The sequence below is a fragment of the Beta vulgaris genome, chromosome 9 (genome assembly GCF_026745355.1).
Source record: "Beta vulgaris subsp. vulgaris cultivar EL10 chromosome 9, EL10.2, whole genome shotgun sequence".
NCBI lineage: Eukaryota > Viridiplantae > Streptophyta > Magnoliopsida > Caryophyllales > Amaranthaceae > Beta > Beta vulgaris.
This window is the reverse complement of record NC_079210.1, coordinates 5,837,306-5,858,214: the sequence shown is the minus strand read 5'-3', so window position 1 is coordinate 5,858,214 and position 20,909 is coordinate 5,837,306. Positions and strand designations below refer to the sequence as shown.

Below are 20,909 nucleotides of genomic sequence, written 5' to 3'. Positions count from 1 at the left end.
ATTAAATTACGTTACAAGCTAATTAGCTTACGTTAAATTAAATTAGCGTTAACTTGAAATTATAGTAAATATGTGTTAATTAGCTTACTTTAAATGTTTTACATTATAAATTTAAAAAAACGAACACATTACATAAGATAGATAATTAAAAAACACACACTGATTAACATAGATAATTTAAACACAACATACATGATAGATTGATACATAAAGCTAAGATAGATAATTTACACACACAAATACATGAAAGTTGAAATTAACTTAAACCATAATTAATTAAATAAAGTTAGTTAATCAACTTGACGATTAGGCCCAAACTTACGCCATATGTGTTCAACCAAGTTATTTTTTAGTGAGATGTGAGTTTCCGCATCTCGCATCTCAGATCTTCTCTCCATGTATGCACCTAAATTTCGCGCATCGAGTCTTCCGTTGTGCACAACGAATGAGTCTTCTCCGACTTGGTTAGATGACCCCTCATTATTTTGAGTTTGAAGCTGATCATATTCGTTTGGATTTCGGTAATTTTGATAAGTATCACGCTCATCTTCAACAATCATATTGTGCATGATGATACATGCCATGATTATTTTCCACAATATGTCTTTATCCCACGCGAGAGCGGGTTTACGAATAATTGCAAATCTAGCTTGCAATACTCCAAATGCACGCTCTACATCTTTTCTAACAGCTTCTTGATGTTGTGTGAATAGTCTTTGTTTGGGGGTTTGGGGGAGCTTTATTGCGGGGATGAATGTTGACCATCTCGGGTAGATGCCATCAGTAAGATAGTAACCCATGTTATAAGTTGTCTCGTTCACCGAGAAGTTGACCTCTGGGGCTCTTCCTTGTAGGACATCATCAAAGACGGGAGACCTCTACAATACGTTTATATCATTGCATGAACCCGGGGTGCCAAAAAAAGCATGCCATATCCATACGTCACTTGAAGCAACCGCTTCTAAGATTATGGTTGCTGTTTTGCTTCTTCCTTGATACATTCCTTTCCAGCCCCAAGGACAATTCTTCCAGTTCCAGTGCATGCAATCGATGCTTCCCATCATGCCTGGGAAGCCACGACGCTCGCCTTCATGTAGGAGACGCTCAATGTCATTTGCATTTGCCTTCCTCAAGTATTCATCTCCAAATCTAGCAACAACCGCTTCGACAAAATGAAGAAGGCACTCTCTAGCGGTACTTGAAGCAATTTTCAGGTACTCGTCAACAGCATCAGATGATGAACCATATGCCAACATCCTGATAGCCGCTGTTCATTTTTGTAGTTTAGATGCACCCATCCTTCCAGTAGCATCTGGTTTTTGCACAAAGAATTTAGCATCTTGAATTGTTACACCTTCGACAATAAAGGAAAACATGCCTATGCATACGAAACCTACAACGAAAAATATTCTCGGGGTATAGAGGTTCGTTGCTGAAATAATCATGAAACAATCTTTCATGAGCTTCCTCACGTTCCCTACGCACAAAATTTCTAGTGCGGGGTACAATTTCTTCTTCATTTTGTTGCTCATCATCAACGGATTGACTCCATTCTATGTAATCTTGAACCATGTAATTAAAAAACTCAGAACCTGAACTAGAAGAACTTGAATCATAGTTCATTTTGGAGATATGTTGATTGAAGAGGTGCTTTCTAGAAAATAAAAAATTGAGAGAAAAAGTGAATGGAGTTGTGATTTTATTGTTGAAGTTATGCTCTATTATATAGGAAAAATCCATCATATGTACATAACATTAATTCATTTACAGATTAGACATATCAATGCAATGTAGGAGCAGACAATTCAATGCAATGTAGGAGTAGACAATTCAATGCGGCACTATGCATCATACTATTCAACGTCAGGTGAGTTGACAATTCAATGCAGTACTATTTGTGAGTGATTAGACAATTCAATGCAATAATAATAATAACAATAATACTACTAATACTAGTACTACAACTACTAGTAGTAGTAGTAGTACTACAACTACTAGTAGTAGTAGTAGTAGTACTACTACTACTACTACTACTACTACTACTACTACTACTACTACTACTACTACTACTACTACTACTACTACTACTACTACTACTACTACTACTACTACTACTACTACTACTACTACTACTACTACTACTACTACTACTACTACTACTACTACTACTACTACTACTACTAATAATAATAATAATATAATAATAATAATATATAATAATAATATATAATAATAATATATAATAATAATAATAATAATAATAATATAATAATAATATAATAATAATAATAATATAATAATAATAATAATAATAATAATAATAATAATGATATGGTAATAAATAATTATAACGATAATGATAATGATAATGATACATTCATGATCAAAAGTTAAGACACATACATATTCATAATTAAAAATTATGATACAACTAAATTGCAAACTAAAACATTTAAAAACATGAACACTAACTAAACATATTTGTCCTTAAATTGTAGCTTAAGTTTTTATACATCTCTCTCTCATCCGGATCAAGGGAAGACTTAGCCATTAATATATTCCAAATTTTGAACTTTCTATCTTCCTCTTTCGTTGATTCTCTCAAGGCATCACGCTCCTTTTGATACTCAAGTAAGTCCTCTCCCACACGAATCCTCCTCGTAAATTCCGAAGAGGATGGAGATGGAGATGTAGAACTTGGGGCTTTTCTCCTACTCTTGACTTTCTTGACGCCGTCAGGACGTATTGAGCTCACACCTTCATCTGGACCAGACCGTTTTGAGCTTCCGCCGCTCATTTGGGTGCCATCTGTCCATTTGTCGTAGTGTTTCAGAACATTCCATGCATGCTCCAATGTAAATCGGGGCCCATGGACTTCTATCCACATCTCACGGGCTTCAGTCAGGACGTCTTCAACATTGCAGCCGGACCCTTCTTCCTTTTCGCCTCGGTATATACCCGACCCATGCATTCACATCTCCGTTGATTTTTTTCCAACGACTAGTGATAGCTTTGAATGTCCTTGGGCGTAAAGTTGGATTGAGTCGTCGTGACTCTTCAACCCTCTCAAATACCGAACCCCAAAAACCGTCACCATTTTGGTCGGTTCCCTTTAACACATCTCCTCCACACTCTAGATATGCCGAAATGAGTGCATGATCTTCATCTACACTCCATTGAAACTTTGATGTTGTGGCTTTTTTTGAAGTAGGGGTGTTTTCATTTTCCTGCGATTGGATTTCAACTACATCGTCGTTTTCGTTAGGTTGTCATGTTGTTGTGAAATATGTTGGGATATAGGAAAAGATGGTTGAACTTGTTGTTGGGATAGATGATTAGAACTTTGTGGAGATTGTTGTGTAACCTGTTGAGAATTTTGGTAATTCGATTGGCTTTGGAAAAACATAAACATTCTTTGAAATTCTGGATTTTGTAGCACACTTGGATCGAATTGGAAATTATTTTGGGGATTTTGTGGGTGGTTTGGATTATTTTGGGAGTAATTAGGATTATTTGAATCCATAATATTGACTTACTTTAAGTAATATTAGGTAGAGAGCTAATTAGATAAAAAAATATATTAGGAAGAGGTGTGGTAAAATATATGAAATTTGGGCTCAATTTATAGATAAGAATATTTTATATCCGTTATTGTAATTTTTTTTAAAAATTTTAACGTCATTTTTTTTTTACCGTTACAAAATTCGTAACGTTACAAATTACTGTTTTATGGAAACATAAATTTGTAACGTTAGACTGCAACTGATTTGCTGCAACTACGCTGGCGGAAGGCACACTTGGCAGCAACTGATTTGCTGCTCAGTGGCATCTGACGCGCATCAGAGCCACTGACAGCTCATCAGTCACTTTGCCCCACACGCAAGATGAAACGCTACACTTTCCTTGCTTTCTTCCACCTTTTCACCCTTCAACCCAGCGTTTCACGCTTTTTTTCGCCAGTTTACTTCGCCACGTGGCGGCTCGTTATTAGCTGTGTGCACGCCATCCGAGGGGTTGTTGGTCTGGAATTCTAGACCAACCAGCTCCAAGGACCAAGTGTCCCAATGGTTAGACTAAGTAAAGCTAGCTTTATTTTTTGCTAGACCAACTAAAACCAAGCCATTGTAGATAATTATACATTGAGTTAAATCTCAAAATCCGGTCAATAAATAAAAAAGTCAACACATATCTCATGTATTTAGATTTTTCTATAGAAAAAAAACTCAATTTTGCATTAAAAGTTTATTTTTGGATCCCCGATATGGTAAGATGAAGGGCCCTGTCAAATCGCAACCTCTCACAAGTTAACCCAACTTGGGTTTATAGGCAGACATTTCGAGAGCGGGAGAGATGGTAAGGGGAAACCCCTCTCGAAATGCACCTAGTGGGATCAAACCTCAACCTTGAGGATGGAAGGTTGTTTCCTCACCACTAAGTCAAGCTTAGCTTGGTATTTGGCATCAAAAGTTAATGATGGATGTAAACTAGATGACAATTAGCATACAACTTTTATTATGCACCTAGGTGTATTGTGACTTGTGAGCATGGTACACACAAGACTATTTTTTTTTGTTCATTGGAACCTCAAAATGTGAGGTGTACAATAAATGCACTCCAATTAGGACTGCAGATGAGCAATATGCTTAAAAACTACTCAGTAACAAGCTCCATCAAAACTCGTTCAACAAATAAACGAAAATGGTCCAAACAAAAAATTTAAGCTTGTTTAGTAAATGACTCTAACTTGCTTGAAGATTTTTACGTTCGACTCGTTATATTCACGGGAAACTTATTCGATACATACAATTTTTTACATTGAAAAAAAGTTTATCTTGTTGATATAATTATTATTTATTATCGAAAAATAAATCAATACAACCATGTGTACATTATCCTTTGAACCAAGGATGTCTTGGCCTAGTGGTTAAGATTGAGGTGCTGTGAACGATAGGTCACAGGCTTGAATTCCCCCTCCTCTTCTTTGTACTTTGTACCACCTTCGTGGCTCATATGGATCAAAAAAAAATGTGCACATTATTCTTTCCTAATAGATAAAAATAATTTCCATATTAAGCTGGAAACATTTGCAATTTTTGGTAGTTGGACTTCATCTTTCTGAGATCGCTTCATTTTGGACTTTTAGCTATGCATATTCGTTCTAGTAGTTAATTGGAATTGTTGCTTCAATTAGTAAGCAACAATTAGAGTTGACAAGCTCGTGTACAACTTGTTTAATCTCTAGCTTGACCTAGAAATGTAAGTCAACATTATTCATGAACTAAGCTCGAACAAGAACTTTAAAATTGATTCGAGATCAAGTCGTGCTTAAGCGCTCATAATACTTATCAAGCTTAGCTCAAACATAGTGAAACTGGTCGTACTCGACTTGCTTGTAGTCCTAATGGCAATCACAAAAAGCATATTTTTTATGGGACAGCTGGATCCTGATTCTAATTATTCATGTAAACAAGTCGATCTTTAAAGAATATAGGGAGTAATGTGTGAATGATGTTCTATGTTTTTCAATATTTATTTCTGAATATGACTCACAAAATTCCATGAACAATAGTTGATTCAAACTTTTGGAACTTTTACATGTGGGGAACAATTACATTTACTTTAAACAAAATCAAACTTATTTTGAAAAGTAGTATGTATTCTTTTCAATTTATTAGAATACGTTTCACCAAAGGTAGTTCTAATTAGAAAAATTATTCTAAGTTCAAAAAGGATAAGCTAAGTTCAACAAATACTCCCTTTTAGAGGGAGATGTGGTAGCTCAGTAAGTACCACCCCAAATTTCAAGGCATTGTTCAAGGTTTGAATTCTCATCTCAATAATATATTGGGCCATTTAATTTTGGGTTATTTAGTCTTATACCCAACCTATGAGTTGGTGTGCCATACATGCTAGTAGTTTGATAAGCTGTTGTACACCCGTCAAAAATAATTCCTGCAAAACCTTCTAACAATGTAGTAGGGTAAGCAGGGTCGAATCCACAGAGAGATGGTCGTTTTAATCTAGTTTATAAGGTATAGAGAAACTAAACAAGATCACAAATATCTGAATTAAAGTTCTAAACTAATCAAACTACGAAAATCAAATTAAAAAGGATCTAGAGTAATGGTTCACCATGTTAATAACTATAATCTATCAAAATATCATCAAGGGAAATTCCCATTGGTAACCTTGTGTTTTTTCGTTTTCCCATTGGTGACCTTGTGTTTTTTAAAATCCCAAAAATAACTTTAAAATGTGATTAGCTTCACAAACGTGACTTTAATGAAGTGTTAGGCGTTAATTGTCAGTTAAGTTTATGTTTTTTGCTTAACCATGGTTTAATGAATTTATTTCACCCCAAAAAATTACTCCACCTTCTCAACTTCCTTATTTTACTTTTCTCTCTCCTGATCAACTCTTCTTCTTCGTCTCTGTTACGCTTCTTCTTCATCTCTGCTACTCTTCTTCTTCGTCTCTGTTACGCTTCTTCTTCGTCTCTGCTACTCTTCTTCTTCATCTCTGTTACGCTTCTTCTGCTAAATTTTTTTTTTTATTGCAAACTTTTCAATGGTGTGGAACAAGGGTTGAAGAAAAGGGTGCGTTCGAGTTTCATGGTTTACTTGCGTTTTTGTAAGTTTTCTTAGTCTATGAATTTCGTTATTTGCGTTTTTGTAGTTGTTCCTTTTTGAGTTGTGACTGAATTTCTGAAATTGGTGAATATTGCAATGTATGAATTTAAATTCCATTGCTTTAGAATTTTGAACTGGTGAATTTAGAATGACCGATTTTAAATTGTGTTTTAATATTGGTACATCTTGTTGCTTTGTTTGTTTGTGTTTAGGGTGAAAAATACCAGACATGGAAAATATTGTGCTAAGGTTTCAGTATTTAGGGAAGAATACTGATGTAGTTGTGAAGGACATTGATAAGGTTTCTTTGATTGATTGCATTATTGACTACTTGGACAACGCAAAGAAAGATAACACCAAAGTACCCACAAACCCTCAATTTCAATATGTACATAAGATGAAACATGTAGAATTGACTGATGACAAAAGTTTACTGAAAATGTTTGAGAACTTAGGAGCAAGGGATTTAATATACATTTGGGTGGGGAGTGTACCTAAGCCTAGCAAAGTGTTCACAGCTGCAAAAACACTTAGAGAGTCACAATCACAACCACAAGTCACTCAGAATGAAACTGAAACTCAACAATCTGAACCACCTATATCTCCTCCAAGACCACTGAAACAACCTCCAAAACCAGTTATATCTCCTCCAAGACCACTGAAACAACCTCCAAAACCACTTATATCTCCTCCAAGAAGAAGTCCTAGACTTTTAGCAAGTGTGGAAGAAGCTGTGGTCATCCCATCACAAGAAACTGATCCACCAGAATCACAAAATACACAACCAGAATCACAAATATTTGACCCAAGTCATTCACAAAGTTTGGAGAATATACATGATAACATTGTGGACAACCTTTCATACTGGGATAATATAGAACTGACTCCTGTTGAGGAATATGTAGGAAGGGGAAGAGGGAGATCTAGGCTTAGAGGGAAAGGCAGGGGAAGAGGAAGAGGTAAAGGATCCTTTCAGCAACCTATTGTCCTTGATCATATACCTGAGACTCAACCCTCCCAACATGTTGTCATAAGAAGAAGTCAAAGAAACAGAGGTGAAACAACTGAAATGCAACCTAATGAACCACTGGAGCTTGTAGTACAGCAACCTAGTGAACCACCATTCTCAGAAAATACACAACCTGAACCACCATTATTAGGGAGAGGAGAACCATTTATTAGAAAAAGGATACCAAAGTCAACTGCTAGGAGGAAAGGACTACTGAAACCTGCTTCTGTGGGTGGTGAGATGTCCAGTACTGGTGCATTATTGGGTGGTGAGAGGTCCAGTGCTGCAATAGAGAGTAATTTAGGCCATGAAAGTACTGATGATAATGCTTACAGCCCTTCCAATTCAGGGGACACTGATGAAACAATAGGTAGTGTTGAAAATGAAAGTGACTTAGAGGGTGAAGAGGATGACTTTGAGGGTCCACCTGAACATGATATGTTGGCAATGATACATGATAGATTTGATCCTTTTGAGGGACCTATATGGGAGGATGATTGTGAAGATATGGACAATTACATGGCTAGGTTGTACAGGAATGGGGAGTTTTACAAGGAAGAAGAGTTTGGGAAGATTATCATCAGACCCTGGCAATTGTATACAGACAAGAAGCATTTGAGGGATGTGGTGAGAGATTATTGTATACAATGTGGGTTTGCTGTTGTTGTTGAGAAGGCCAGTAATTGGGTATACACAGTGAGGTGTAGTGATATGGATTGCCCTTGGAGATTACATGCTTCAAAGCTTCCAGATGGGGTGACATGGGCCATTAAGTCCATTCAAGGGTCTGAGCACACATGTTTGGGCTTGGAAACAATAAACTCCATGGTGTCAGCTAAGTGGGCTTGTAGAGTGTTGTTGGAAGACATAAGAGCCAACAATGACATTCCTGGTAAGGCTCTTAATGAGCTGCTTTGGACTAGGTATGGAGTCCAGATGAGCAAAAGTACACTATATAGGATGAAAAATATGGCCTTAAAGGAACTTCATGGTGGCCATGATGTATCATACTCTGAGTTACCTGCATATTGTGAAGCTATAAAGACAACTAACCCTGACTCTGTTGCAAGCTGTGCTTGGAATCCTGAATCACACCCAGAGAGTCCATTAGGCTTCAGTAGCATATTCATATGTTTTAAGGCTGCTTTGGAAGGTCTGTTTGGTGGATGTAGAAGCTTAATAGGAATTGATGGTGCCTTTTTGAAGGGAAATTATGGTGGGGTATTATTATCTGCTGTGGCCTTGGATGGAAACAATGAGATGTTTCCAGTGGCTTGGGGAATAGTGTCTGCAGAGGATGAAAAGGGTTGGAGCTTCTTTATTTACCATTTGAAGAATGTCTTGCAACAAAGTGACAGAGGCAATAATTGGTGCATAATATTGATAGACACAAGGTAAATACACAATGCCATTACTTGCTTTTGTGGTTATTTTTTATGAAAATTATTAGCTGACTAACATCATCTAACTTGTGCAGGCCATAGATAAAGCATGTAGGGAATTATGGCCAGAAGTTGGGAGAAGATACTGCACCAAGCACTTGAGTGTGAACTGGAAAAGGGTTTTTTCAGGCCCTAAGATGTGGCAACTTTTTTGGCTTGCTGCTGGTGCCACATCTGAATTCACATTCAAAAAGGCAATGCAACAAATTGAGAAGGCCAATCCTGCTGCTAGGATTTGGTTGGCAAACCTTGGAGAGCAAAAGAGATGGACCAAGCATCAGTTTGATACATCAATTAAGTCAGATGTGAATAAGACTAATTTTGTAGAGTCTTTCAACTCCACTCTGGGAATTGATAGGTGCAGGCCTGTCTTAACATTGCTTGAAGGTAATTAACATTAAACTCAAGTATTTATGTTGGTTAATACTAGTACACTTGTTAACATTAAGTTGGTTTATACTAACTAACTAGTGCATTTGGTGATAATTTCAGAATCAGGAGAGTTACAATGGTCAGAATGGCCACAAGAAGGGAAATATGTGAGAAATGGGAGAGGTCAGATATATGTCCTAATATTGTGAAGAGGGTGCAAGCTCTTTGTGTGGAGTCAAGGGCATGTAGGGCCTATCTGTCAAGCCAGGGAGAGTATGAAATTGTTGATGGGAAATCAACTCTCCCTGTTAGCTTGAACAATCACACATGTGTGTGCAATGCTTGGCAGCTAAATGGTATCCCATGCAGGCATGGAATGAGAGCCATTTTGATGGCTGGCCTTGACCCACACAAATTTGTACATGAGTGGTATTCTGTGAAGAGGTACAAAATGGCATATGCAATGGAATCAAATCCATCCCTGACAAGGATCAATGGCCTGAAACTAACCTTCCCACTATTCACCCACCTGTTCTGAGAAGGGGTGTTGGAAGGCCTGTGAGGAACAGAAGAAGAGGTGAAGAAGAACAGAGGAAAGGAAAAAGGAGTACTTCAATGAGGTGTGGAAATTGTGGTGATTTTGGCCACAACAAGTTAACTTGTCAAAGAGCACAACAAAGAAGCAGAAGAAATTGAAGGAAGCTGCTGTTGCAAGTACAAGTGCTGCTGGGAGACTAAGAGAAAGGCAAGTACAAGCAACAAAGGAGCAGCAACTAAGAAGAAGAAGAAGAATTAGGCTTATATTAGGTTAAATCAATTATATTCTGCTCTATTTAGACCATTATTTGGCAACTGTACATTGACCTTTTGTGGTGAAAGTTTTTGAGATTTCCTTTTTTGAAATTCAATGTCAATTTCCTTTTTTGGCAGATTATTCAATGTCTCTAAACTGAAACTCAATTGTATTGTGGGTGACATGTTATTTAATGGGAAATAGATTGCAATTTGAAGAATTTGGAAGAATGTCACTTGAATGTTGTTAAGCATTTATGATTTAATTTGGAAGAATGTCACTTGAAATATAGTTACAACCAAGGTAAAAGAACAGTACTTTTATTCCATCCAAATTCAATACAACCTGAACCATTTAATTCACTTAAGAATCACACAAATTAAAAGACAAAGAACATCACCACTGCCAACTTCATTACAACATAAAATTTCTTCTCCAACGCCCTAATAATAGATTTCAACTCAGAGATGTCCCCAGCCCTTGTGTTGCTTGCTTCACCATTTTCTTGAGCATCAAACAGTTTTATATCATCTTCACCAACCCACGAAAACTCACCACATTCATAGCACTTATAGTATGGCCTCCCAGGGTTGTTTCGGGATCCTGAAATTTTGATGAGGCAATACTTCATTGGCTGACACTTGCTGCAGTTTCTGATTTTCACCCATGCTTGACCTCCATGGATGAGCCTAGCAGCATTTGAAGAAAAGGAAGAAGATGAGAGTTGCGACATTTTTATAAGAGGGAAGAACGTTAATGGGGGCAAAGAAGGAGGGGTTTTATAGAGTTTAGGGTTAAAAGAGGGTGGGAAGCTTAACATCTGATTTTGGAGGGAAAAGGAAATAAGGAAAACCATGGTTAAGCAAAAAACATAAACTTAACTGACAATTAACGCCTAACACTTTATTAAAGTCACGTTTGTGAAGCTAATCACATTTTAAAGTTATTTTTGGGATTTTAAAAAACACAAGGTCACCAATGGGAAAACGAAAAAACACAAGGTTACCAATGGGAATTTCCCTATCATCAATGGTTCAATCAATCAGATATCTAGAGCACAGATTAATCCTTGGTCAGGCATTAACGCTCTCAAATCAACATATGCTAGTACGGTCGCTCAACATAATCAGATTTGCTAATTGTAGGTAAGCCTCTAAAGAGTACTATCTCTCGATCTATGACTCGATATTAGCAATATTTAGTCAAACAATTGATCAGATTGCAAGATTAACAATAAAATACTAATCAATTAGAGAAATCAATAAATAATCAAACTATGAATAAATATCAATCAAATCATAGCATATAAACATGGATTCCAAAACCCTAGAAATAAAAAACTACTCTAACATGAAATAAAAGATCAGATTTAAAACTATAAAAGAAAATATAATTATAGAAATCAAGGAAAGAAACTAAAAGAAATCATGAATTAATGAAAGAGATGAAAACTAGGGTTTACAACTAAGAACTAGAGAGAAAAGAAGAGGACTAAACTAAACCTAGAAAATATAAAAAAAATAACGACAAGGAGAGGGCAGGAGAGAGAAAAAAGAATAAAAACTAATCTAAATAATATTCTTTAACCTAATATGACTAGGAAAGTCATTTACAAGATTAGGAAAGTCTTAATCAAATCATTAATAGGCGGATTAGTGATCCGCGCGTACGCGTGCAAATTCCAGCAGAAACAGTGCAATCTTCCGAAAAGCATAACTCTTTGACTAAAAGTCTCCTCGGGGCGTGCCACCTATCGTTGGAAAGTTCTTCAAGTCTAGTTTCCAAATCTGCTGGAATTACTCGATTTTAAGTAGCACATCAAAAGTTATGATCAGAAGAGTAGACGTGACTCTTTTTCACATTTCTTCTAATGATTTTCCGCTTCGTTTTTGCTCAAACTCGTACTATGACATATCCATACGATCCTTATGCATTGTAACTCCTTTCCAAGTGCTCCTAATCCTCAAGTTTAGCTAATCATACTCCAAATACGTCTTCAATGCCTGAAATTCATCAAAAACAAGAAAACATACCGAATACAAATAGAAAAACATAACTTAAGACTACAATGCAATAATGAACCTAAATATGAAACTAAATGCTCTAAAATACAACCTAAATGCATCTGAAAACTATATATAAATATGGCTTATCATAGTTTAACAGAAATTGGTCTTCGAACCAATTTCCTAATGAATAAAAAGAACAAATACTCCCTTCAATACAAAATATGTACTCTTGCCATCAACTATCTTGAGTGGATTGAGCTTTGAGCATATTATACTTGTAATTCAGCGTATCTAATTTGTTCAATTCCATAATTAAAGAACAAAAGTACATTTCAACTCCAAATTAAATAGTAGTAAGATCTTAAAAAACAGGGTATCGTTTAATTTTAAAGGTATGTTCTTTTACTCTTACAACTATCTAGTTCATCTTAATAGTACTCTTCTAATTTAAAAGGTATGTTCATTTCATTAATAGTACTCTTCTAATCTAAAAGATATGTTTGTTTTATTAATAGTACTCTTCTAATTTCAAATAGTAAAATTTACTCTTACTATTGTCAGAACAAAATGAAATGTTTTTTAATACATAATAATCACTACACGCAATCAAAGTTTTCTAATTTTGACTAAAATATTCCAGGTTAGAAAGATAAAAAAATAAAAAGAAAATACATAATTTATAATCAAAGACCATACGTAATTTTCATTCATAAAAAACATATATAGTCATGAAAAAACACATAGTAAAAGGAGATATAACATCAACTTTATATAAAAAAAGGTAAGACCATAAATAGAACATCATCTTTTTCACTGAGCCAAAAGCTCTGATTACATCATTCAGAAACTAGAAAAAAATAACAATTAGGAAAATTTGTTTTTAATAAGTCAACTTTTGGTTGATCTTCTCAAAATAAGTCAATCTTTTGATTATCATAAAATAAGTTAACCTTATATCTACTTCTGCTGTAAACGAATTAATGCCGTTGAAATTATGGTACATGTCGCATTTAACTAGGAGTTCACTCATGGTACACCCAGGGGTATTTTTGTAATAACTTAGAACTTTAGGTGTTCATTTGACACCAATTTGCTCATATGTGCATTTTGCTCATTTACTCATTTGCTCATTTTGTAATAAAAGGGTTTGCTCATCTCCTTAAATGAGTAGAAATGTTTGTTCATTTGTTCATTTGCTCATTTGCTCATTTGGAGGAAATAATCTTGGATGTACCATGAGCATCGTACATCCAAGTGTACTATAAATATTCTCTTTTATTAGGATACTATTTTGATTTAACTTATTTATAGCAAAAGTAATACGAGATTAATTTATTCATAGTTAATCGAAACATTGACTTATTTTAAAAGAACGCGTAATGGTTAACTTACTAAAAATAATTTTTCCTAACCATTAAATAAATTTTTCAGCAATCCAAAAAAAAAGTGAAATAACGTCGTTTATGAGGTTAAATCAGTAAATTGCGACTTCGAGCAAAGCTGCAGGAGTGCAGGTTTGATCTTCAGAATTTGTGGCGTAGGAGGAAGAAAGATAACAGAAATAACGATTTACGCACGTTAGATTTTAAGAGCTCTGACAAAATAACACCACCACCAGATCATCAAAATAAACGGACATGATTAATTTTCAGTTCTTATTACCATGAATAGTAGAGATAATGCAGCTCAATCAAATACACACAAAAAAAAACATGAGTTGTAACGTAAGCTTCCACCCTCTCAAAGCTCTGCCTTTTCTCTCTCCTCCAAAATGCAGACCTTCATTCTCCAGTAAATACACTCACAAGCTAGTCTGTAGTTCGAGGCCGAATCAAGCATCGGTATGTTTAATTTGTCCGTTTACTATCTCTAAGACTCTAATCTAATTTGTTCGTGCCAAGTCCTTTGGTACGACTGATGATCAAGGTTGGCCGAGTGGTTGTAAGACCCTACTTCTACTCCTGTGACATGGGTTCGATTCTTACCCCTTGTGTAGAAAGGATTCCCGGAAAAGAAAGTCATCTAGATTTATTTTATGGTAATCAATTTGATTCTTATTTATGAGCTTCATGTAGTTGTTTGATTTGCTAACAGAGTAATGGAAGCATTTCATTGAAACCCAACCAGAATCACTTTGGGATTAATTCTAATTGGGTGATTTCAGCTGGACTTTTTGCCATCACTGTATGAAATTTCTATCTTTAACTTTATTTAATTTGATTAATGTTGTACATATTTTTGCTTAATTGATAAATTCGATGGGTAATTTTTTGTATAGGTTGCTGAACCAGCATTAGCAGTTACAGGAGTAAACAATCAAGAAGATTTGATTTGGGTTTTGATAAAGTGTGGAGTTCTAGCTTTTGGGTACTTTCTCATCATGCCAGTAAGTATATTTCTCCCTTTCTGCTATGATTGTTAAAAACTTAAAAATCAAAGCAAATACTCCCTCCGTTTCCTAAAGATCTTCCTTGTTATATCTTTTGGAAACACACTTAAACGAAAAGAGGGAAGATCTTTAGGAAACGGGGGAAGTATTATTGTACATTTTGTAGGTAGTTGGTTTTAGGCCATGTTCTTATCGACTTCATTCTAATTTTCGGTTTAATTCTGTTCACAACTAATAAGTTTAATTCTACTCGGACCAAACAACAAAAACAATAATAGTTGTTGTTATTGGACCCTTTGAGAAAGGGCGAGACTCAATCCCAAAAGTTTTTTTTTTTTTTTAAATGCCTGTGAGATCAGATTATATGAAAATGGGTCTGGATTACCCAATAAGGAGGAGGAGAGTTTCGCCCACTTACAAGTTAGGAGGTTTCATCCTAAAACCAATTGGTGATAGGATGAGTAACTCCTAATCTTATAAAGTAGTTTATTCTCTCCTCTTTCTCCAATGTGGGACACTCACAAGTGGACATTTAATGGATTTCAATGGAAACAAACCAATAGACATTGAATTATAGTACTTGTAACACAACCTAAATACTAACTGGAAAAAAGTTTGATGTTATTGGATCATGGTTATATGACACATTTTTATGCCATCTATCTATTACATAAGGAAAGGGAGGAGCAACGGTGTCCTCTTTTGAATTGACTATTTTGCCCCCTTCCCTTTCTAAATTACAAAAGAAATCTCAATACCAAAATGGGGGTCAAACAAAGCCACCGAAAATTAATTTTCAACAATCACTCAGAAATCACTTATATGAGGAAACTTTACAAATCACTCATAGAATTGAGAAAATCACGTTGTAAAAATTACGCAAACCACTCAAATGATCAGGAAACTTTATGAAAACTAAAAATTAACTTACAAACTAAAACTAATATACTAGGACGTCAATACATACAAAAACATTCACAAAATTCACTTATAAATCATTGTTCTTAATAACCATTCACAATTACATACTCACAAAAATTACCTATAAACATAAATTTGAGAAAAAACATAAGATTTTGACAGTGATATCACACATTCGTCCATCGGCGACTTGCGAACTTTCAAATAGGTACATAATTCTTTTCATCTTCAAAGTTATTTCACATTAGTCGATTGTTATGTAATTGAAAAAATGGAGATAATAACAATTAGTTGAAAAGAGCTTTTATATAATTAGACTTAAATTTGATTCATTTTCATATAAAATCAGATGACAAGATGTGTATGAAATTTGATTCATTTATGACACTGATGAAAAAGTTACAAATTTAGTTCTTTTTTCAAAATTCCAGTATAAATTTTTTGCAGAATATCCATGTTAAGAAATAAATTTTGAAAAACAAAACAATATCAAACCTTTTTGCGAACAACTTTTGCAAAAATCCATTTTTAGGAAAAAAAAATTTTTACATTAATTTGCGAAAACCATTTCATGCGAAATCAGGTTGTGTATGAAAAAATTGAAATTTCATTTCACTTATAATTGAAACTCAAAGTGTTCAAATTTAGAAAAGGAGAAAAATTAAAAATGATCATTTCATGCGAAATCAGATTGTGTATGAAAAACTTGAAATTCCTTTCAACTATAATTGAAACTCAAAGTGTGAACATTTAGAAAAGGAGAAAAATTAAAATGATGAAAATTCTTAAGTATCAGTTTGTGAAATCAGAATTTAAAAGTTAGACAAGGAAAAAAAACTGAAATTGTATTATACTTTTCTGTTACAATTTTGGGTTCATAGAGAAATTACTGAAATCCATATCAAAAACTATTATAAATTACAAAAATGAATAAAACCAAAAAAAAGAACATGACGATATTTAGTAAAGAACATCATATTGATTATAAAAGAACATGCGCATATACGACTTGAGAAACAAAAAACTATTCAAAATCACAATAATGAATAACAACATAAAAAGAACATGGAAGAATCTTATTCACAAAATGGAGGTGAACTTAAATACTAACTTGCATTTTCAGTTTGTTTACTACTTAGTATTAGGCCTAAAAATATCATCGCACACATCGCGTGCACAAAAGGCTAGTACTAATATATTAAAAGGCGTGTGTAAACCAGGGCGTGCGTAAACCAGGAACGGTGCCACGTGGCGCTCTCCCTAGGGAGTTTTAGTTCATGTAATCCATGTACAATAAAAGAAATTAGAAATTGCATAGTTTAGGTTTTAATCCCGTGACCTCAAGTTCATGTACTAAAGTTTTAAGCACTAGACCAAGTTGCATTTAGTGCTATCATATCAAAGTACAATATTAATAAATGAAGTTTTTCTTACCCGGGGCATAGCCCGGGCCTAATAACTAGTTGACTCACAAAAGGAGACATTCTTTTGGTAGTTAATTAGTTGCAAGGGTTTTTTGTTCAAATGTTTCCCCGATTTTTTGTAACTCAATGTTGTTTTATATCTTTAGCTTGTTGTCAAAATGTTCTTATTTTCAAGATCGGTTTCTTTCTAATACTACTAGTCTTACATGCACGCAATGCGTGCGATAGCATGTGAAGTAGAAAATAAAATTAATTGGGTAGAAATACCGTCTTTTTTTTTGACGGAGTAGAAAAAACCGTCTTTACATTTTATTTTTTCAAAAAATTGATGTTTACTTTAAATGTCCTACTTTCCCCCTTTTTTTCATTCAAATTAGAGAGTTAGTTATGTCTCTATTTTTTTTCTTTTTTTTCTTTTTCTATTTTTTGGTGTCCCCTGTTGCCTTATATAATAGAGATATATTTGTGATCGTCGGGTCTTGTTTCCCACCCATCGGCTATGAGTACAATAAATTGTAGCACAAATACCATTTTGGTGTTCAGATGAAATGAGTTTATTAGCAAAGTAAGCGATTATGAGTTTCGATTCGGGAGAGATGGAGAGTGAAGGGATATAGAAGGTAGATCAATATGTGGGCAGAGAAGGGAGTGTGGATGATTAGTGAGTGAGAAGATATATATGTCTCCTTTAATACACCTAATTGAAGCTTAGCTTGTTGAGGATAACATGATTACATGACATAGCTTGTTGGAGATTGTTGAGGATAAATGCCCTGACTTGTTAATAGAGTATAGGTAAATATCACCTCCTAAAACTTTGCCAAATAAGTTACTAGGCATACGAAAGTGATTGTATTACTAATCATATATTAACAGTTTCTTCATTTTTATTTAAATTTTATAATATTGCATAGTTTATATTTGACATTTTATTTGTATTTTTATGGCAGCCAATAATCTTGAACTGGCTAAGGATAAGATTTTACAGAAGAAATCTACTTGAGATGTACTTTCAATTTATGTGCGTCTTCATATTCTTCCCTGGGTAAGTAATTGAATATGTATATATATTTCTTTTTTGAGGCCCCCTTTCGAAAACCTCGTGATAAGATGAATTTGATTGAAATTTATTGTTTCCACCAAGATTTGAACTTTGATCTCCCACGTGAGAGATAGGAAGCCATACCATTGGATCAAAGGGTCCTTGGTATTGAGTATGTATATATGTATGCAATATGCAACACGTAAAAAAAATCATATACCACATAAATACATGGTTTTTTTTTTTTGGCAACAAGATCACGTGAACTAACATAAACAGCCTTGCGTTGCCTTAACAATTAAGTCATTGGCCTGTTCGACATGGTTTCTACTTACCTTATACAACTCACAGTTCTCGAAACTATTACATAAATTATCTATATGCCTAGTAGCTTTATAAACGTGAATGAGTTGTGCAGAGTCCAAAAGGACCTTTATTTCATGTATTTGCCGCCTCTTTGCTTCCATAAGTCCTTTTAGCAGAGCGTACGCTTCCACTTGAACAATAGTAAAGATTAAATTAATTTTTGAACAAATGTGATGTAGGGTTTTGCTGTGGGCACCATTTCTAAACTTCAGGAAGTTCCCTCGGGACCCATCATTGAAGTATCCTTGGTCAAAGCCTGAAAATCCCTCACAGGTTAAGGGTGGATTTCGTAAATATCCTTGGGCTACCATTGATGATTACGAATGAAGGATTCACCTTCGAGTTTTCACAATCAATCTTGTATATTGCTAATGTTTTACTTATGTATATTTGGTACATACCCTTCAATTTGTAAATTCGGTAGTCTTAATTAATGACATTGTGATACTATTTTGGCAATAGGTTGTACTCACCTCTACATTTTCTTGATTTCTATCTAATTTTGGTTGGGTCGAGGACACACAGTTTGTCAAGTACGTATCCAACCCGAACTTGACACAATATTAGCTATTTCGGGTAAACAATTTATAGTTTTATACCAATAATATATGAATGCTTTAATATTTATTTTTGGTATCTAACTGTTAGAGCTTTATCATTCCTAAAGGGGAGGAGTTTCATGTGAATTTTTCTTCTTTTGGACAAGAGACACCATCGTGTATTTAACTGATTTCGTAGATCGAATGATGAGTTTGGTTAGTGGTCATAGATGATGTTAATGGTGATGTAATATAGTGTAAATTTATAAATGAAATCTCATGCCATTACCCATGGTAATGTTACTTCATCCCAAAATATCCATTTTTTTTCTAAAATTTCATTATCATTTATTACAAATTAGGAATGTGGTATTGGATGGTAATGGAGATCTCTAAAAAAAAACCATGTTATGTGATGATATTTCATTACCATGGGTGTTGAAATTCGAATACCTTTTTAAATTTTCACTCAATTACATTATCATTACTATCAATTAAAACCACTAACCAAACGAGCCATTAGGTGTACGGTCAACCCAAGGTTACACTAAAGTACAACTAAATTTGTTTTTTGTTTCCACCATGGAAGAAACAAAACAAAAGTTTGGTTCCACCATGGTAGAGCCCAAAAAAAATTTTGGTTCCACCGTGGTGGAAACGGTGGAAGCAACATGACAAAATCGACAAATTGATTTAGTTGATACTAAAAAAATCTGAAATTTTAATATTTTTGAGGTAAAAGAAAAGCTAAAAAAAGGAAAACACAAAATACGTATAAAAATACGAACGATTTTAATAAAATACGGACAATTTTAATAAATACAGACAGTAAATAGTAAACCCCAATGACAGTTTAAAGTATTTTTGGTACCTTATTAGATGTACGCATATACTTTTTAGATATTCAACAACAAAATTATATAAGCAAACATAATTTTTGGATATATAAAAATATTTATGGATACAAAAAACATTATTGATGTGTAAATATAGTTTTTGAATGTATAAAAGAAATCATAGATGTACAAAATAGATTTCGAATGTGCAAATATAGTTTTAAAATACAAATATGTGGTAGTATGGATGTGAAACATAATTTTTGATGTATAAACTTTGTCTTTGGATGTACAAAAGAAATTATAGATGTGTAAACATAATTTTGGATGGTAAAAGTATAGTTTTTAGATTTGCAAAAAAAAAAAAAAATATCATAGATGTGCTGCAAACATAATTTTTGGATGTACAAACTTAGTTTTGGTTATACAAAATACATTATAGATGTGCAAACACAATTTTAATTTGAAATGTTCACATTCTTTGATAATTTTAAACGTATTAAAAAATTCCCTTAACATAGTTTCTTTGACGATAAGAAGTTCTAAGAATTAAGGATGTTCATACTCTTGAATACAAAACACAAAATTGAAGTCACGCAAATCCGTTATAATAGAAGTAAACAAAATAAAAACAAATCATCTAAGCATGGTTTAGCAAGAAGGGTAAACAAGACTTTTGGCTTTGTTGTTCGCTGGTGAAAGGTACGCCATCTAGCCAGATTTTTGTAGGGAGACTACGTGTCATGAGAGAGAAATAAGCTTGCGTAAGAAGACAACAAGATGCTTCATCCTAAAGAGACAAAATATGAGTGTATCAAAATTCCCTTAAGTTAGGTTTTAGGGAACAAGTAATTAACACTAATCGCTCTATTTAATTTAGTAGTAAGATATATTGATTGCCTTGTTTTCTATTCATTTTACATTTATTTAGGCAATTTTAAGGATATTAAAGTCATGCGTTGTTTTTTGAATCAAAATTTTATAACATACAAGACTTTGGATAGACCTTGCGTTTTCAAAACCTATATCATAAGCTCTTAGATTGACTCAAATGATCAAGTTTGCAAGATTGTCCTAAATTAGATCGAGTGTGTACAAATCTTTAGTCAATTTATAGGCTTAGTTGAAATGAGTTTTG

The 20,909-nt window shown here is 34.1% G+C and overlaps 3 protein-coding genes across 3 annotated transcripts; 1 reads left to right on the top strand and 2 right to left on the bottom strand.

Annotated features, from left to right (window-relative positions):
* Positions 1–290: 290 nt before the first annotated feature.
* Positions 291–1,256, bottom strand: LOC104903628 (uncharacterized). Its single transcript, XM_048637342.1, has 2 exons — positions 942–1,256; positions 291–878 (listed from the first exon to the last, which is right to left on the bottom strand). The coding sequence occupies exons 1-2, from the start codon at positions 1,254–1,256 to the stop codon at positions 291–293; spliced, it is 903 nt and encodes a 300-aa protein (XP_048493299.1).
* A 1,211-nt stretch (positions 1,257–2,467) lies between these two features.
* Positions 2,468–2,971, bottom strand: LOC130590142 (uncharacterized). The gene has a single exon (XM_057392139.1). It carries the CDS (start codon positions 2,969–2,971, stop codon positions 2,468–2,470), a length of 504 nt encoding a protein of 167 aa, XP_057248122.1.
* A 10,962-nt stretch (positions 2,972–13,933) lies between these two features.
* LOC104883164 (NAD(P)H-quinone oxidoreductase subunit L, chloroplastic) lies at positions 13,934–19,023 on the top strand. Its single transcript, XM_010667634.4, has 5 exons — positions 13,934–14,095; positions 14,349–14,438; positions 14,533–14,640; positions 17,939–18,033; positions 18,576–19,023. Exons 1-5 carry the CDS (start codon positions 13,934–13,936, stop codon positions 18,721–18,723), a joined length of 603 nt encoding a protein of 200 aa, XP_010665936.1. The 3' UTR covers positions 18,724–19,023.
* Positions 19,024–20,909: the final 1,886 nt, after the last annotated feature.

Coding starts and splice junctions, on each gene's coding strand:
- LOC104903628 (XM_048637342.1), bottom strand. CDS start 1,256: ATGTTGGCATATGGTTCATCATCTGATGCTGTTGACGAGTACCTGAAA. Junction 879..941: donor AAGCGGTTGCTTCAAGTGAC/GTATGGATATGG, acceptor AACGTATTGTAG/AGGTCTCCCGTCTTTGATGA.
- LOC130590142 (XM_057392139.1), bottom strand. CDS start 2,971: ATGCATGGGTCGGGTATATACCGAGGCGAAAAGGAAGAAGGGTCCGGC.
- LOC104883164 (XM_010667634.4), top strand. CDS start 13,934: ATGCAGCTCAATCAAATACACACAAAAAAAAACATGAGTTGTAACGTA. Junction 14,096..14,348: donor CGAGGCCGAATCAAGCATCG/GTATGTTTAATT, acceptor ATTTGCTAACAG/AGTAATGGAAGCATTTCATT. Junction 14,641..17,938: donor GGTACTTTCTCATCATGCCA/GTAAGTATATTT, acceptor TTTTTATGGCAG/CCAATAATCTTGAACTGGCT.